At 41.6% G+C, this 15034-nt stretch overlaps 1 protein-coding gene across 7 annotated transcripts in view; it reads left to right on the plus strand.

The window, feature by feature from the left end:
* LOC120405725 (alcohol dehydrogenase 1A-like) overlaps window positions 1-14742 on the plus strand; it is a 77128-nt gene extending 62386 nt beyond the window's left edge. For all 7 annotated transcript variants that reach the window (XM_039539440.1, XM_039539435.1, XM_039539434.1 and 4 more), the window contains 6 exons: window positions 5664-5751; window positions 6339-6558; window positions 7496-7759; window positions 8879-9014; window positions 11452-11590; window positions 14109-14742. In XM_039539440.1, the coding sequence (XP_039395374.1) occupies window positions 5664-5751; window positions 6339-6558; window positions 7496-7759; window positions 8879-9014; window positions 11452-11590; window positions 14109-14133 (872 nt within the window). In that variant the 3' untranslated portion in view covers window positions 14134-14742. The remainder of the gene's footprint in view (window positions 1-5663; window positions 5752-6338; window positions 6559-7495; window positions 7760-8878; window positions 9015-11451; window positions 11591-14108) is intronic.
* The last annotated feature ends 292 nt before the right edge of the window (window positions 14743-15034 follow it).

The raw sequence follows: 15034 nt of genomic DNA on the forward strand, positions 1-15034 counted from the left end.
GGTCAGCAATTCAGCTACTGGTTCTGACTTGACTTTGCCAGGATTATAGTACCGTGGCAGTTAACAGGTGCATTAAGAAGTTAAGGTTTTATTCTGCAGAGGTCTCACATTTCTTTAGTATGAAGATATGATTATAACTGATGTCCAAACTTGCACATATCATTGCTTCCATAACAAGGATTCCTAGTAAATGTATTGCACAAGTAAATGCATAGCACAGGGTTTTATTAATTGACAAAGGCAAATTTGTGCACCGGTCTGAAGCTGTTGAATTATAGTGACATGACACAGAGACCCTTCAAGTATTTCTGTTGTTCAAGGGAATGTTTACTGGGTTGGGAAAGAGAAGACGAAGAATTCAGATCCTCATGTAATTAACTACCCTTATTGATGACTAAGACCATGAGCTCCTAACCTACCAGACAGTTAAGAAAGACCCGCAGAACATTTTTAAGTATTGAAGGCAAATTTGTGGGTCATTCTGAAGCTGCTGAATTTAGTTTGATCAGAAAGACAAACAGATGCCCTCATCAAATATCCCTGAAGCATAACAGAAGGTTCCCTGAGCTGGAAAAAGAAGAAACCAGGAGTTCTAATCCACATGTAATTAACTACCCTTATTACAGTGCTATGGTAGCATAGATAAGGTGATATTAAGAACTTTAACTGTGACAGGGATAGATTCATGTTATCTTTTGTTCTGGAATAAGTTTCAGTAAAATGAAAAATGGAGTAGAATCTTAGTTTTATCTTGGATTGTTTGTATTGGTTGTTGAATCTGAAGTTCTGAGAAGTGTATAATATGTTAAAATGGGTGTTTGGGCATTTCTTTCTGGCAGTGTCTTCACTATCTATCTAGTGGTCTGCTTTCTTTGTGCGGTGGGTGGTTTTTTTTTCCTTTGTAAGCATATTACATAACTACAAGACAATTTAACAGGCCTGTAAAGTTTGTTTTGGCAAAACAGACTGTAATCAATTCCGTGGAATATAAAAACTGTTTACCTATCACTCATCAATTATCAAAGGTAATAGAAATGATTAATGTCTTTATACAGAGATAGCTCAACAATAATAAGTCAGAATTAAAGTTGGCAAAAGTAGAGCTGCTGGAAAAGATGGTAACATTTGATTATATTGAAAGTAGCCCATTTAAAAATGCCTTCATTACATATTTCCAAAATTTTAAGGCATTAGGTTTTTATATGTTAAAAATTACAGAGAGACACATGTAGATTTTCCCCTTTTCATGTACTCTCGAGTGGGTCTGCAGACATCCCCGCAAAGTAGCAGGTGCTCCTGTTTTTGAATCGTCAGATTAAGCTCTTGTAACGGGTTCCATGATATAGACTAGAAACATGAAAAATATTTGAATTTCATACCTCCATAGGTGCTAAAAATTAATTCTTCTTTGGCAATTGAATGACAGCTGCTCACAAAGATTAGTTAACATTTGCATTGCACTTTTTAAGATGTAAAAGTAAAATTAATGTTAATGATTAGATCAGGAAGTGCAGTTCATGGTCTTGGGTAGGCTAACTTTTAATATGGGCACATATATATCTCATGCATTTTAAAGGCCCCCCTTTGACAAAAGTGGCATGATAATGGAATATTTGCTGTCTGTAGCAGCAGCTCATCAATTAGCTCATCTAAAGATAGTGCCTTTCCTCCTGACTTACTGGAAAGGCAGCTAATATTGTCCAGAATGCTTTTTCTTCAATAATACCACAGTAAGATTTAAGATATTCTTTGCTGGTGTTTGCCCAAGAACTTTTGACTTAAACATAATATGAGAGTGAATTGTTTGGTTGCTAATTGAGATTGTCTGGTGAATATATATATTTAGTGGAGATAAACTGTAAATAAATGAATTGGCTTAAATACCCAAAAGCTGGTGCAGAAAGGATGAGTGATTAAATGATCTAAAGAAGTTTGCCTTACAGAAATTTGGTAAAAGAGGAGGTCGATTACCTTTAGAAATTTTGGAATATACTGCCATGTGTCTGACCAAAGTAATGAGACAAACTAAAGATGGAACAGGAAATGGGTAGGGAATGTTAGAGAACGGCTATCAAAAGGGAGTATTGGTCTAGGGGCTGATCTGTGTGGGTATGTTCATCTTGATTCCATCAACTCCCTGTACATTGGGTGGTAGTGATGGGCAAATAGTCCATTAATCTGATATGTATAATAGTTGGATGTGGAGGGCCTAGTTAAGAGGAAATAGCTGTACTTCCAAATTGGATTATCATAGAATCGTAGAACTGGAAGGGACCTCAGGAGGTTTTGTAGTCCAGTTCCCTGCACTCAAGGCAGGACTAAGTATTAGCTAGACCGTTCCTGACAGGTGTTTGGAGATTTTTAAGAGCAAGTTAGACAATGATGGAGATTCCACAACCTCCCTAGGGAATTTATTCCAGTGCTTAGCCATAATGACACAAAATTTTTCCTAATGTCCAACCTGAACCCCCCTTGATGCAATTTAAGCCCATTGCTTCTTGTCCTATCCTCAGAGGTTAACGAAAACATTTTTTCTCCCTCCTCCTTGTAACAACCTTTTATGTACTTGAAAACTGTTATCTTGTCCCCTCTCAGTCTTCTCTTCTCTAGACTAAACAAACCCAATTTTTTTCCCAATCTTCCCTCATAGATCATGTTTTCTAGACCTTTAAATGGTTTTTTTTTTTTTTTTGCTCTTCTCTGGACTTTCTCCAATTTTTGTCCACATCTTTCCTGAAATGTGGCGCCCAAAACAGGACACAATACTCCAGTTGAGGCCTAATCAGTGCGGAGTAGAGCGAAAGAATTACTTCTTGAATCTTGCTTACAACACTCCTGCTAATACATTCCAGAATAGTGTTCACTTTTTTTACAATAGTGTTACACTGTTGACTCATATTTAGCTTGGGATCGACTATGACCCCCAGATCCCTTTCTGCAGTACTCCTTCCTAGGCAGTCATTTCCTATTTTTATGTGTGCAACTGATTGGTATGTGTATATATGTATCCAGAGCCGTCCCTTGGGTATGGCGAATTGGGGTGACCACCCCGGGCCTTGTGCTTTGGGGCGCCCAGCGCTTTGATAAAATCATGAGGGGGTGGGGAGGTGAGGCGGGTGGATGAGCGGGGTGAGAAGGTGAGCATCAGGCAGGGGGAGAGGGGTGAAGGGGTGGGCAGACAGCAAGGAGGAGAGCAGCAGGTGGGCAGGGGGTTTAGAAGGTGAGCAGCGTTCACCAGCAGCTCCCCTACCAACATCTCCCTCTCAGCGCCTCCCGCCTCCCACGGATCAGATATTTCATGGCGTCAGGAGGCGATGGGGGGTGGGGAGGGGAGAAGAGCGAGGGTGCAGCATGCTCAGGGGAGGGGGTGGAACTGGGCAGGGAAGAGGTATGACAAGAAGGGGGATGGCTGGGGTGGAACGGGGGGGAAGAAGCATGGCAAGGTGGGGCCTTGGGGGAAGGGGTGGAGTGGGGGCAGAGCCGGGGGGAGCATCACCTGGCAGATTAGGAACTCGGCGCCTATGTCCCTCGCCCTGCACCCCATCTAGGGACAGCCCTGTATGTATGTACTTGTATATCATCCAACCCTGGCTGTCCCAGAGCTTCAGAGAATGTCCAAAGGGCCTGTTGCCCCATCTATTCTTGGTTGCAGTAATGGTGGAACAGTTGATATTATTTATAAAATACCAACATTGTGCTAGGTTCTGTACATTCTTTAGCAGGGGTCGGCAACCTTTCAGAAGTGGTGTGCCCAGTCTTCTTTTAGTCACTCTGATTTAAGGTTTTGCGTGCCAGTAATACATTTTAACATTTTTAGAAGATCTCTTTCTATAAGTCTATAACATATAACTAAACTATTGTTGTATGTAAAATAAATAAGGTTTTTAAAATGTTTAAGAAGCTTCATTTAAGCTTCATTTAAAATTAAATTAAAATGCAGAGCCCCCCGGACCATTGGCCAGGACCCAGGCAGTGTGAGTGCCACTGAAAATCAGCTCGTGTGCTGAAGGCCATAGATTGCCTACCCCTGTTCTATAGGTATGAAGACCAGGGTCTTGCCCTGAAGAATTTACAGACTATACACAAAGAAATAATGCAAGAAGGAGATGAGGATTGGACAGAAATCAATGTGTTTTGAGCACTGAAGTTCTGCACTTCTTGTGAGCGTTACTGTTTTTTAAAAAGAAGAGTTTACACCATCTGGCTTGCTAACTCCTCAATGAGGAGAGACTAGACGCTTATGTAGGAAGTGCCTGAAGCAGAGTCTGGAGGGAAGAAATCATATTGGGTTAGGGAGAATCGGTTTCAAATGTAGTGGACTGCATGGGAGAAGGCAGAGAGAATCAAAGAGCTGGTAAACTCACTCACATGCAAATTCTCCTCCTGTGATCTTCTGGGGAGTTGCTTACCTGTCTGCATCCCCATGTTGCAGCAGCATGACTAGATATGGGACAGAGACTCAAGGCACAAGAGTGACGGTCAATGAATGCTTTGTTTCCTGTTAATGCAGGTCTTTCATATGGAGTTACAAAAGAACCTATAAGGCCTATTTAATTTAGCACCTCTAAGTCCCCAACAAGTAGTTCTCAACCTTTTCCATACCATGACTCATGTTACAACAGAATGTAATGGTTGCATATAGGAATTAAACAGTTTTGGGAGGGAATTAATAAAGATTCATCTGATGACAAAATGTTGGCTTTCTGGATATCCCCTAACGTGTGTTTAGTGCTCCAGTAAAGGGTTTTCATTTTAAACAAAAACAACAAATTATTTTTTTATGTGTTAGCAGCTGGACTTTATATTGCACATTATTGGATATGTGACTCCTTCTCTGGAATTTTGGCATAGTAAAATATGGACTGTCTTTGTAATGGAAAAGCTTTCGCACCACATATGTACACAAGAGTAGAGACACAAAGAAGATAGATATTTAGAAATGTGGTCGCTCTTCCTAGTGTACTCAGAGGAGGAGGGCTCCCCAGCCAGCCAGCCAGAATCTTTAGCCGGATTCTTTACTTGTTTAGCATCAATATTCAGTGTGTGATGTATGTTAATGTTCTGTTGTAACTTTGCCTTAATAAAACGGTTTTCAACAACAACAAAAAGTTTTGTGATCGTCCTACTATCTATCGGTAAAGAAAGGAAGGATGGTTATGACCCACTGAAAACCTTTTTGTCACTCCCAGGTTTTAAATTCATGCTTCACGCTAACAGTTCTTCATTTCCCCCTTTCCTCCCTCTGCCCCATGAGAAAGGAGAAGTGTGGTAGATGAGTCATTAAATTTTTCAGAAACAGCATCACAAATTATGAACAGGCAACAAAGCTTTGTCACATACCATCTCTCCAGCACATCCACAGCAGCTGATAGATACCATCTGTTTGAATTTCCTAATGATTTTTTGTGTTAGAATTCCCAGTCAGAACTTGGTACTAATATATTTTTGCAGTGAATTTTGAGTCTTGGTGAGCAAAAACATTTAGGTACTTACTAGCTACTCTGTTTGAAATGGTTGTGGTGAGAACTCAAGTCTGCATTGTACTCTTCCTGCAAATGTGTTTGTGTAATAACTGTACCCACTACAATCTTTTACATGTGTGCTCTTCAGTGTTATCTATCTGCTTGACTGAAATTTTCATAACTGCTCTGCTCGATTTCTAGGAGACAAAGTCATCCCGCTCTTTGTTCCACAGTGTGGAGAGTGTAGCTCTTGTGTAAGCTCCAAGGGCAATCTGTGCGCTACAAATGAGTGAGTTTCATTGATTATTATTATTCAGGCTATGATTTAGTCACGGGTATTTTTAGTAGAAGTCATGGATAGGTCACGGGCAATAAACAAAAAGTCACATCCCTGACCTGTCCATGACTTCTACTAAAAATACCCCCAACTAAATCTTAGGTGCTGGCTAGGGCACTCCCGCAGATGTTGCTGTTCCTGGGGGTGTGGGGGGTGCTCCGGAGCCCCGATGATGATGGGGGGGTAGGAAGGGGAGGGGGAGCTCCAGGCCCATGCTGATGCTCGGGGTAGGGGGTGGCCCGGGGCCTCACTACCACTGCTGCTCCAGGCAGGGGGTGGCCCGGGGCCCTGCCAACACTGCTGGGGGGTGGCAGCTTGGTGCTCCTCCGCTGCTCCGGGGCAGCCTCAGACCGGCTGCGCAGCGGCTGGTGCGCCTGGCCCCGGGGCTACACGAGCACTGGCCGGTGCCCAGCTGCTCCATGCTTCCATGGAAGACTTGCAGCCTTAATTATCCTAAGTAATTTGATATCATTCATGCAAAACTGACCCACCTTTAAAATATCGAATTTACCCTTATTTTTGGTTGTCTTTTTGAATAGCCTTGGTGCAGTTCGCGGCTTAATGAAGGATGGCACCACTAGGTTTACCTGCAAAGGAAAACAGATTCATCAGTTTGTTAGTACAAGCACCTTCACTGAATATACAGTGGTGCATGAGACAGCAGTTGTCAAGATTGATGCAGGTGCTCCTCTAGAAAAAGTCTGTCTGATCGGCTGTGGATTTTCCACTGGTTATGGGGCTGCCCTCAATACTGCCAAGGTGAGGATTAGCATGTGCATTTAAAGGACAAGCTCTGTTGTTGGGATAGTGCTGATTGTTTGTGTGGGTCTAGTAAAGAGGGCATCAGCCTGATGAGTCAGGAGAACTGGCTTTGCTGCTGTTTGACCGTGGCCAAGAAATATCACCTCTTTGTGCCTCCCTCACTTTCCCCATCTGTGAGACTCTTTGAGTTCTACAGATGAAAAGCCACATACAAAAGCTAAGTATTATTATAGCATGTAGGGTTTTCTCTGTTAGTATGTTAGTTTTTATTTATTTATCTTATGGCTCATTTTTAGGAGTAAATAATCTTGCATTTACTGAATTGCAGAAAGGTTTCCTTTAATGTATATTAAATAAATAAAGCCCTTCTATGAAATCACTGGTTCCCTGTAAGCATGGAGTTCTTCAGGGCTTGACAGTTTTTTCTGTGGCAACAGCTTTCATGCTGCAAAATTGGCCCAGTTCAGGTTTCTTTTTTGGCTATACTTAATGAAAAGTAGAAAGAGGCTCCAACCAATGCCATAGATGTGAAGAGCCCCACGTTTATATGGAGGGTTACGAATCCAAATCCACATGAGTATCTGATTTTACAGCTGGCCTCATCTCCAGAATGGGCTGAGCCCAAAGCCCTAACCTGAACACCCCCAAACACAGGAGGGCATGAGAAATCTGGATCTAAAAGCACAGTTTGTGACTTGGGAACATCTCTAATACAAACCTATTCTCAAATGTATGCTGTGGTAGGTTTTATCCCGTTGTAATCCAATAATGGGAACCTGTACTTTGAATAGCAAAAATGCTTTCATCCCATTTACAAGTGTAGTATCCAATACAAACGGAGCCTAAAATGAAGAGATTTGCGAGATAACTCATGCAGTGGAATCACTATACATCACTTGTGTTCTAAGAGTCTGATGTTTTTATGATTATGCAGGTGGAACGTGGTTCTACCTGTGCTGTCTTTGGTCTGGGAGGAGTTGGCCTCTCTGTTGTTATGGGCTGTAAAGCTGCTGGTGCTTCCCGGATCATTGGGGTTGACATCAACAAAGACAAATTTGCCAAGGCTAAAGAGTTAGGAGCCACCGAGTGCATCAACCCTCAGGACTTCACAAAGCCCGTTGAAGATGTGCTGAAGGAGCTGACTGGTGGTAATGGTGTGGACTATTCCTTTGAAGTCATTGGACGCACTGATACCATGGTATGTGTTCAAAAGATGTACAATAATGATGTTCATCAACTTTTGTCCAGAGGCTAATGCAAAATTAATCAGCTAAGAGTTGCGTATCTTGTGTCTTGATGCACTAAGGACCCAGTCTGAGGTGCTGAGTGCCTCCTGCAAGGCGTTAAGTGGAAATTCAAAATCATGGAATCCACATGCCTCGCCCTCACACTGATATTCTGGAATGGCAGGAGCAAGGTGGGGAGGGGGAACTTTGTAGAAACTTTGAAAAAGAAATTATACCATCCCCTATGCTGGCCATGTTCAGCAAGGAGGCAGAAAACTCTGAGGGCCTTATGACTCCAGTTTTATGGCATGTAACTCCATTGATCTCTACTGAAATTAATTGAGTTACACTAGTATAAAACTGGTATAACTGAGTGGAGGATTGCATTTACAGAGATTCCTTTGCTTTCCTCTGTTTGGTATGAGTGCAGTGGTTTTCCCCCTTACCCAAGGCAGCAGCATTGGGGTTCATCCCCAATCCAGCAACTCTTTCCAATCTGCAGAAACATGAAAACATCTGCACAAAAACCCTGTACCACCACAGTGGCACCTGGAAGCCAGGAGCCATGCTGCCAGAGAAAGCCCTTGTTATCCAGAAACCCCCTTACAGAAGGGGTTCAGGAGCACAGAGCATTAAAGTAGGTAGAATAATGCTGAAAGGATCAGTGTCAGCATTAACTTACCCTTTACAGCCCCCAAAACTTTGAGGAGGGGACAGTGCCTCAAAGAGCAGGTAGATAGACTCCTGCCTACCCGTGGATCCCAGTCCACCCAGATCCTTCATGGAGAGGCCTTTGCAGGTTGGGTGGTAATGGTGAGGAATGATGCTAAGGAGGCAGCACTACCCTCTTTGGCTCCCCTCACCTATCAATATTTGGTTCAATATCAGGCTTTTTGTCCCTCCTCACCTCACAATGGCAGATGGGCCGATACGGGCCACAATATTTATTTTATTTCTTGTTGATATCAAAAGGACTTTATATTTTCAGTCACACAACCAATAAGCAGCCTGGAGTGGAAGATGATTTCATAATGTTGCTAGTAGATAACTGCCTTTATCTGATTATAGAGTGTTCCTTTGTTTTAAATCAGACAGCTGCCCTGGCATCCTGCCACATGAATTACGGAATGAGTGTGATTGTAGGAGTGCCTCCATCAGCGTCACAGATCACCTACCCTGCTATGCTTCTCTTCACTGGACGCACCTGGAAGGGGTCTATTTTTGGAGGTATGCACATGAGAAGAAGTGACTAAACACTGTTGTGTGCTTATGAAATTCACAGATTCTTGGACCAATTATTTTCAAATTTGGGTGCCATAATTAGGTGTCTAAATCCGTATTTAGACTCCCGACTAAAGGGTCTGGCTTTTCAGAGATGTTGAGCACTGTTCTGCTGATCAGAGAGTATCTTGGGCCCAAGACGGGATAAAGATGTTAATGAAACCCTTGTTCATTTTTACCGCATTAAGCAGTTATGTAAATGTGATTTGAGGTTTCATGTCAAGTTATCACTGGCTTACTCCCACTGTAACAACCACTGTTAAAAACCTTTTACACTTTTATTAAAGACACACAGAAGAGAAAGGAAAAACTATTAAAGCTTTTGAAAGATAAAGTATTAAGTAAAGCTTTCATTTGAACAATGTCCCTTATTCCCTCTCTGTGTAGCTGGCTTTTATAGGTAGAAACCCTGCTTAATAGTCTTTCTGATAGCATTAAACGTGGTATTAACTGTCCTTTTTTTGGGGGGGTGGGGAGGGGAATGTTATATGGTCTAGAGATGCTGTTGAAGTCCAATCCTTTTTTCTTAAGACAAAACAAGACACACACACAAAATGGGGGAAGAAAAGGCTAGCAAAGCTTTTTTTTTTTTTTTTTTAATGTAGCTTTGGTGGGCTGGTGCTGTCTTTCATGTGTTGTCTTGCTGCCGGAGAAAAAGTCTGCAACACACATTGTTTATGAGCTGTTTTAAGACCTGGCAAAGTTTTACCAGCGTCAGGCTATTAAAAGGTGTTGCTTTTATTTGCCTCTGGTCACAGGATCACAGCTGCGCTAAGGTGGAGTTAAGGTGGTAGATAAGCCAGACTTACTGGACAGGAAGCAAAATCGGAGAGCTAGGAAAGAGGAGAAATAAGGTGGGGAATGAAAACAAAAGATAAGGGAGGGGGTCAATGCAAGAACCCCTGGCTCACATTCCAGGTGTTCTTCAGGATTTAGCTGAAGACTGTGAAGGTGGCAATGTCATCTGGTTCCTTCTCTCTGGCCTGGCCTGGCCTGGCCTTATCAGATCAGGATATGAAGGCCCAACAGTGTCACGGTGGAGCCCAGGGCCCCAGGAGATGTGGGGGGAGTACCAGTCGTCATGGTAAAGCTTGCTTCGTCCAGCCCACCCATCCCCAGATAACAATGAACTCATCCAAACCACTCATTTAGTTGTGATCCATTGGAACACACTTTCTTAGTCTTCTTTTTGGCATGTGTTTTCCACCAGGCTCATAGTTTGTTCTCTCTCAAACCCTGAAGTAACAGTTTTATTGTCTGTTTACAGTCAAACATCAGAGGGAGCCACCAGACTCTAATTCTCATTTTATAACTTGGTTATTTATTTCAAAACACTTCTGACCATGAGATTTTTTTGGTACATCTAAAAATCATACCAATGGAAATAAGATTCAGGTTGCCTAAATACTGAGTTGAGCCCAGATCCCCAGTGGAAATTAGGCACCTAAATACCTTGAGGATCTGGGTGTTGGGTCCCTAATTTAGGCCTCCATGATTGAAATAACTCTTATAGAAAGTAATTTAGAAAATTAAACATTAGTTCTAAGTTATCAGAAAAAAATAACCTATTTGGAGTGACCCAGGTTAAAATGAATTGAAGTGTAGAGTAAATTGTTAGAACTTTTATCACCAATTTCAAATGACAACACTGGCTTTTCCCCCCATCTTCCATTTCTTCCAGCGTATTTAAAAGATATGTGAAAAAAGAATTTGTAACTAAATGGCACGCTGTGAATTCTAAGTACACTCTGAGGTTCTGAAATACGTTAGAGTCCATAGGTTATTTGGTGCCTCTTGATGGGGGCCCTGTAGCTCTGATACATCCCACTTCAGTGATGCCTGTAGGAAATTATAAAATCCAGTTTTCTGTTTAAGGAATCACTTCCACACTGAGCTTTGTCTGTATGCTTGCAAATGTTAGGGGTACACGGTTAGTTTGCGTAGCCAGTGTAAGTCAAATGGAGTGATATTGAGTGGGAAAGGATTGTACGGCAGGAAAGAAACTGGCTGGATTCTATAAAGTTTAATTTGCAGACATTTGAAATTTTGAATTTGTTTAAAAACTGTAGAATTCTTATAAAGAAAGTGTTTAAATTGTTTTTAGGGTGCCAGCTTGATTCCACTGAAACATACTTTCAACTTAATATCTTAGTAGGACTCCTTTTTAACAATGTTTTTTGTTTGCACATGGTGTTCTATGGGTAAATACATATACATTGATAAGTCCCAACAAAGTCTCGATTGATGCATTGCTCTGCCAAAGAGCTTACCTCTTAATTTAAGTCTTCAGGGCTATAATATTCACCAACATTTAATTATTTTTCACATTTATTATTTCAGTGACAGTATGTTGCTAGATAATGGATCATCTTCTGTCTTTCAGGCTGGAAGAGCAAAGATTCTGTCCCTAAACTAGTTGCAGACTACATGGGGAAAAAATTCAACCTGGATGCATTAATAACCCACACTATGCCTTTCGATAAAATCAACGAAGGATTTGAACTACTGCGGGCAGGGAAGAGGTGAGAGTCATTTATTTATTCATCTTGTAAATACCATTTCAGTGAAAAATTCACTATAACACAATGCAATAAAAAACCGAGCACTGACAAGAGTGGACTCTAAGAATTTAACCCTGCTCCATTACATTCCTCCACCCCCAAAAATTGAGGTTAGCACCACTGTACTGTACAGTCAAAAGACAAATGCTAATCCCAGGTTCTTGATCCTGGAATTGCACCTCAAGTTGTCTTCCGTATTCTGTACATTTCCATTCATGGCAAAAAATGCTCATCAGAGGTCATTTTAACTTTTTAAATCATGCTGTATTATTGGAGGCCCTCAATTTTTTGGTAAGTGACTTATGATGTTCCAGCAAGTATTTTATGTTCTCCAAAAGAAGAGGTCATGATCCATCTTTGTTCCTTAACATTACAAAGTAACAAACAAAACTCTTTCCCTGGAAGAGAATTTAAATCACTGTATTCATTTAAAATTCTGTCCTTGTAAGCATATATGAGGCTCCTGCTGGCTTCAAGGGGTCTTGGAAAGAAGAACAGCAGCAACAAAACCTCTTTTTTTTTTTTTATTTCCAAAGTGAGACTTTATGGGTTCTAATATAGTTAATGTAAACTCAGGCTGTGTTTTCATGGGAGATGTAATCAGAATCACTGGCTTTGGTGAGCTGCACCTGATGGAAATAACCATTGGTAGGGGGGAGAGGAACAAACTTGGTAACATTCACATTTTAATATGAGTGGAGCCTCCCCTTTTTCAAGCATTAAGGTATGTCTGCAAATCATACACATTTCGAGAATTAGGTCTAAATTCTGCTCATATGTGATGCGAGTCCCTTCTAGCTCCACTGAAGTGCGTGGAGTTACTCTGGACTTACACCTGTGTAACAGAGAAAAAGAATTTGTCCCTTTCACATTTTAGCTTTATTCAAAGGAGCTTCTAGTTCGGGGTGGGCAAACTACAAGTTGGATCCAGCCCGTCAGGGCTTTGGATCCAGCCCGCAGGATTGCAAGCCCCATGGCTCAGTGGGGCTGAGGCAGGCTCTCATTTTTGTGCTTGTTTTCAAATTCTACATCCTAGTGTGGTGGGAGAAATAAGAGTGACGCGTTAATAATAAAGTTAGGCTCACTGAATTTTGACAGGCATTTTCAGAAAGCGGTGTGGTTCAGCTGAGTAGTTATTAAATTATGTTCAAATTGTTAGTTATTAACAGGATGCTGAATTATTACAGTGAGCAACTTATCTTTACAAAACATAAATGGGAGCCAGAAACAGGATAATAGTCCTAACACTGGCTATATTGTTCCTTCCCCAAATGTGTTAGGGCTATTTTTGCCAAAGTTCAATTAGAATGATAATCTTATCTTCACCTACTAATTGGAATTCTTTCCGTATCTCGCTGCACCCGTCTGGGTATTCTTTTCCCACCACTAGAAATGTCCCTTGCTCTTATTGTAGTGCTTCCCACACTTTTGAAAGCTGAGCCCTGCTTCAGGAAAATGAAACCAATTGTGCCTGCATCTCTCATGCCTGCCAACAACTATGTTGTTGTTAAATGCCTATATATCTTAATCTGTACGTCTTCCATGCCCCCTCCTCACCCTTTAGGAGATACTGCTGCATCCCTTCATAATATGATTCTTCTCCTCCTTTCTTACGTCTTTTGGGGATCAGTGAAATAGTTACCATCTGTTGAAATGAACAGAGCAGCTCAAACCTCAGAGCTACTGTTTTTGGCTCTCTGCAAACTCAGGCAGGCATCTCTGCATTGGTTATGCTCATGTTTTGAAGGTGTACTTCACAACCGTAACAGCTAGAGACTCACTGTTTCTAAATGAAAGCTGAGACGGAAGAGCAGGCTCTCCCAGGGGGATGTGCCCCACAGTTTGGGAGAGCCTGCTTTACAGAAAGCATGTAGTGTAGAACCAGCAGAAGCTGGATTTCAATTTGATAAGTGATAGAGAAATTAAAACTTACCCTCTCTGGAAGGGAGAGAACCTTTCAGTAATCTAGTGAAATGTTTACATGGTAGGATAATATACATTCCTGACATGAAAACAAGAGGATTGCATCTCAGGATTTCGTTAGGGAGGTCTTCAATAATGACAAAACAGTTCCTCTTAAAGGAAGCCACATATTCAAAATAAGGTATGCATAAGGGCTGCAGCACTAAGAAATTTACTCTTGGGAACTGTCGTGAACTGGAAAGGGAATGACTAAATGACCCCATGGGGCTTTTCCATCTCTAAATTCTGTGATTAATGGCCAAAGCAGAGATGGGCTCATGAGTGAACTATATGGCACAACAATATCTGAAGGACACAAATGTTACGTGAGAAAGGAGTGTTTCCTTATGCATTTCTATTCAGCTAAATTTGCAATCACTTATTTTATAGTTCAGCCAATAGCGTGTTGGTAGGGGTATAACAGAGGATGAGGTTATCCTGAATCTTGTGAAATGTTAGCAGTTACATACTGATGTTTGGAACATCAGTCATTAACCTGACTTTTTTTCTATTTCAGTATCCGCACTGTTCTGGTGTTTTAGGATCGGCATGGGGGTTATCAACAGCATGACACATCTCTTCCAAAATCTCCTCCCTGCAATATCTATATCGTGAAATCATAAAACAAAGTGTGGAAAGTCTTGGATGGTTCTTTGCAACTAATAGCTGAGTAAAATGGGCCAAACAAAAGCTGGAGTCATCTGGACAGATTTTGATTAATAAGGAAGAATCTTTCTAAGCACAGAATTTGAAATACAAACTGTTGTTTGGAGGTCTTTTAAATAGAGGCATATAAGAAGGAAATGAATCTGCTTCCTACCAGGGTATCCTACAAAGGACCCTCTATTGGTGATTTCTTTAAATCCTTTACCCTGTTGCCCCTTTCTGTGCTGAATCCTCGCTGTGTAATTAGTACAATTATAAGCATATGAAATCTACGGTACTTGACAACCAGTATGTTGTGAAATGCCTTGATTCTTTTTTTTTAATTGCTGTACTACCTGAGGTGAGAGAGAGATGTTTCTTTAGGTCTTTGTCTAGCATCCTGTGAGGTGTTAATTTTTCCTCAATTATGGTCCTTTATCCATCTTGAAATAATTTGGTTTTCTGAATACCCAAGAGAAGAAAGTTATTGGTGGTTTAAAAAAAAAGAATCCAGGAACTGGTAACTCCAGTGCAGCAGTTCTCAAACTGTGGGTCGGGACCCCAAAGTGGGTCATAACTCCGTTTTCATGGGGTCACCAGGGCTGGCATTAAATTTGCTGTGGCCAAAGCTTGAGCCCCACTGCCTGGGTCCGAAGCTGAAGCCCAATCCCCACCACCTGGGATCAAAGCCTGTGGGCTTCCCTCCCTGGAGTGGCTATGGCCTCCCTGTCGGGGGCAGCAGGGCTTGGGTGGGCTCAGTCTTTGGGGTTCCCCCCCTTGGGGACATGTAGTAATTTT

Source organism: Mauremys reevesii, linkage group 5 (genome assembly GCF_016161935.1).
Source record: "Mauremys reevesii isolate NIE-2019 linkage group 5, ASM1616193v1, whole genome shotgun sequence".
Taxonomy (NCBI): Eukaryota; Metazoa; Chordata; order Testudines; family Geoemydidae; genus Mauremys; species Mauremys reevesii.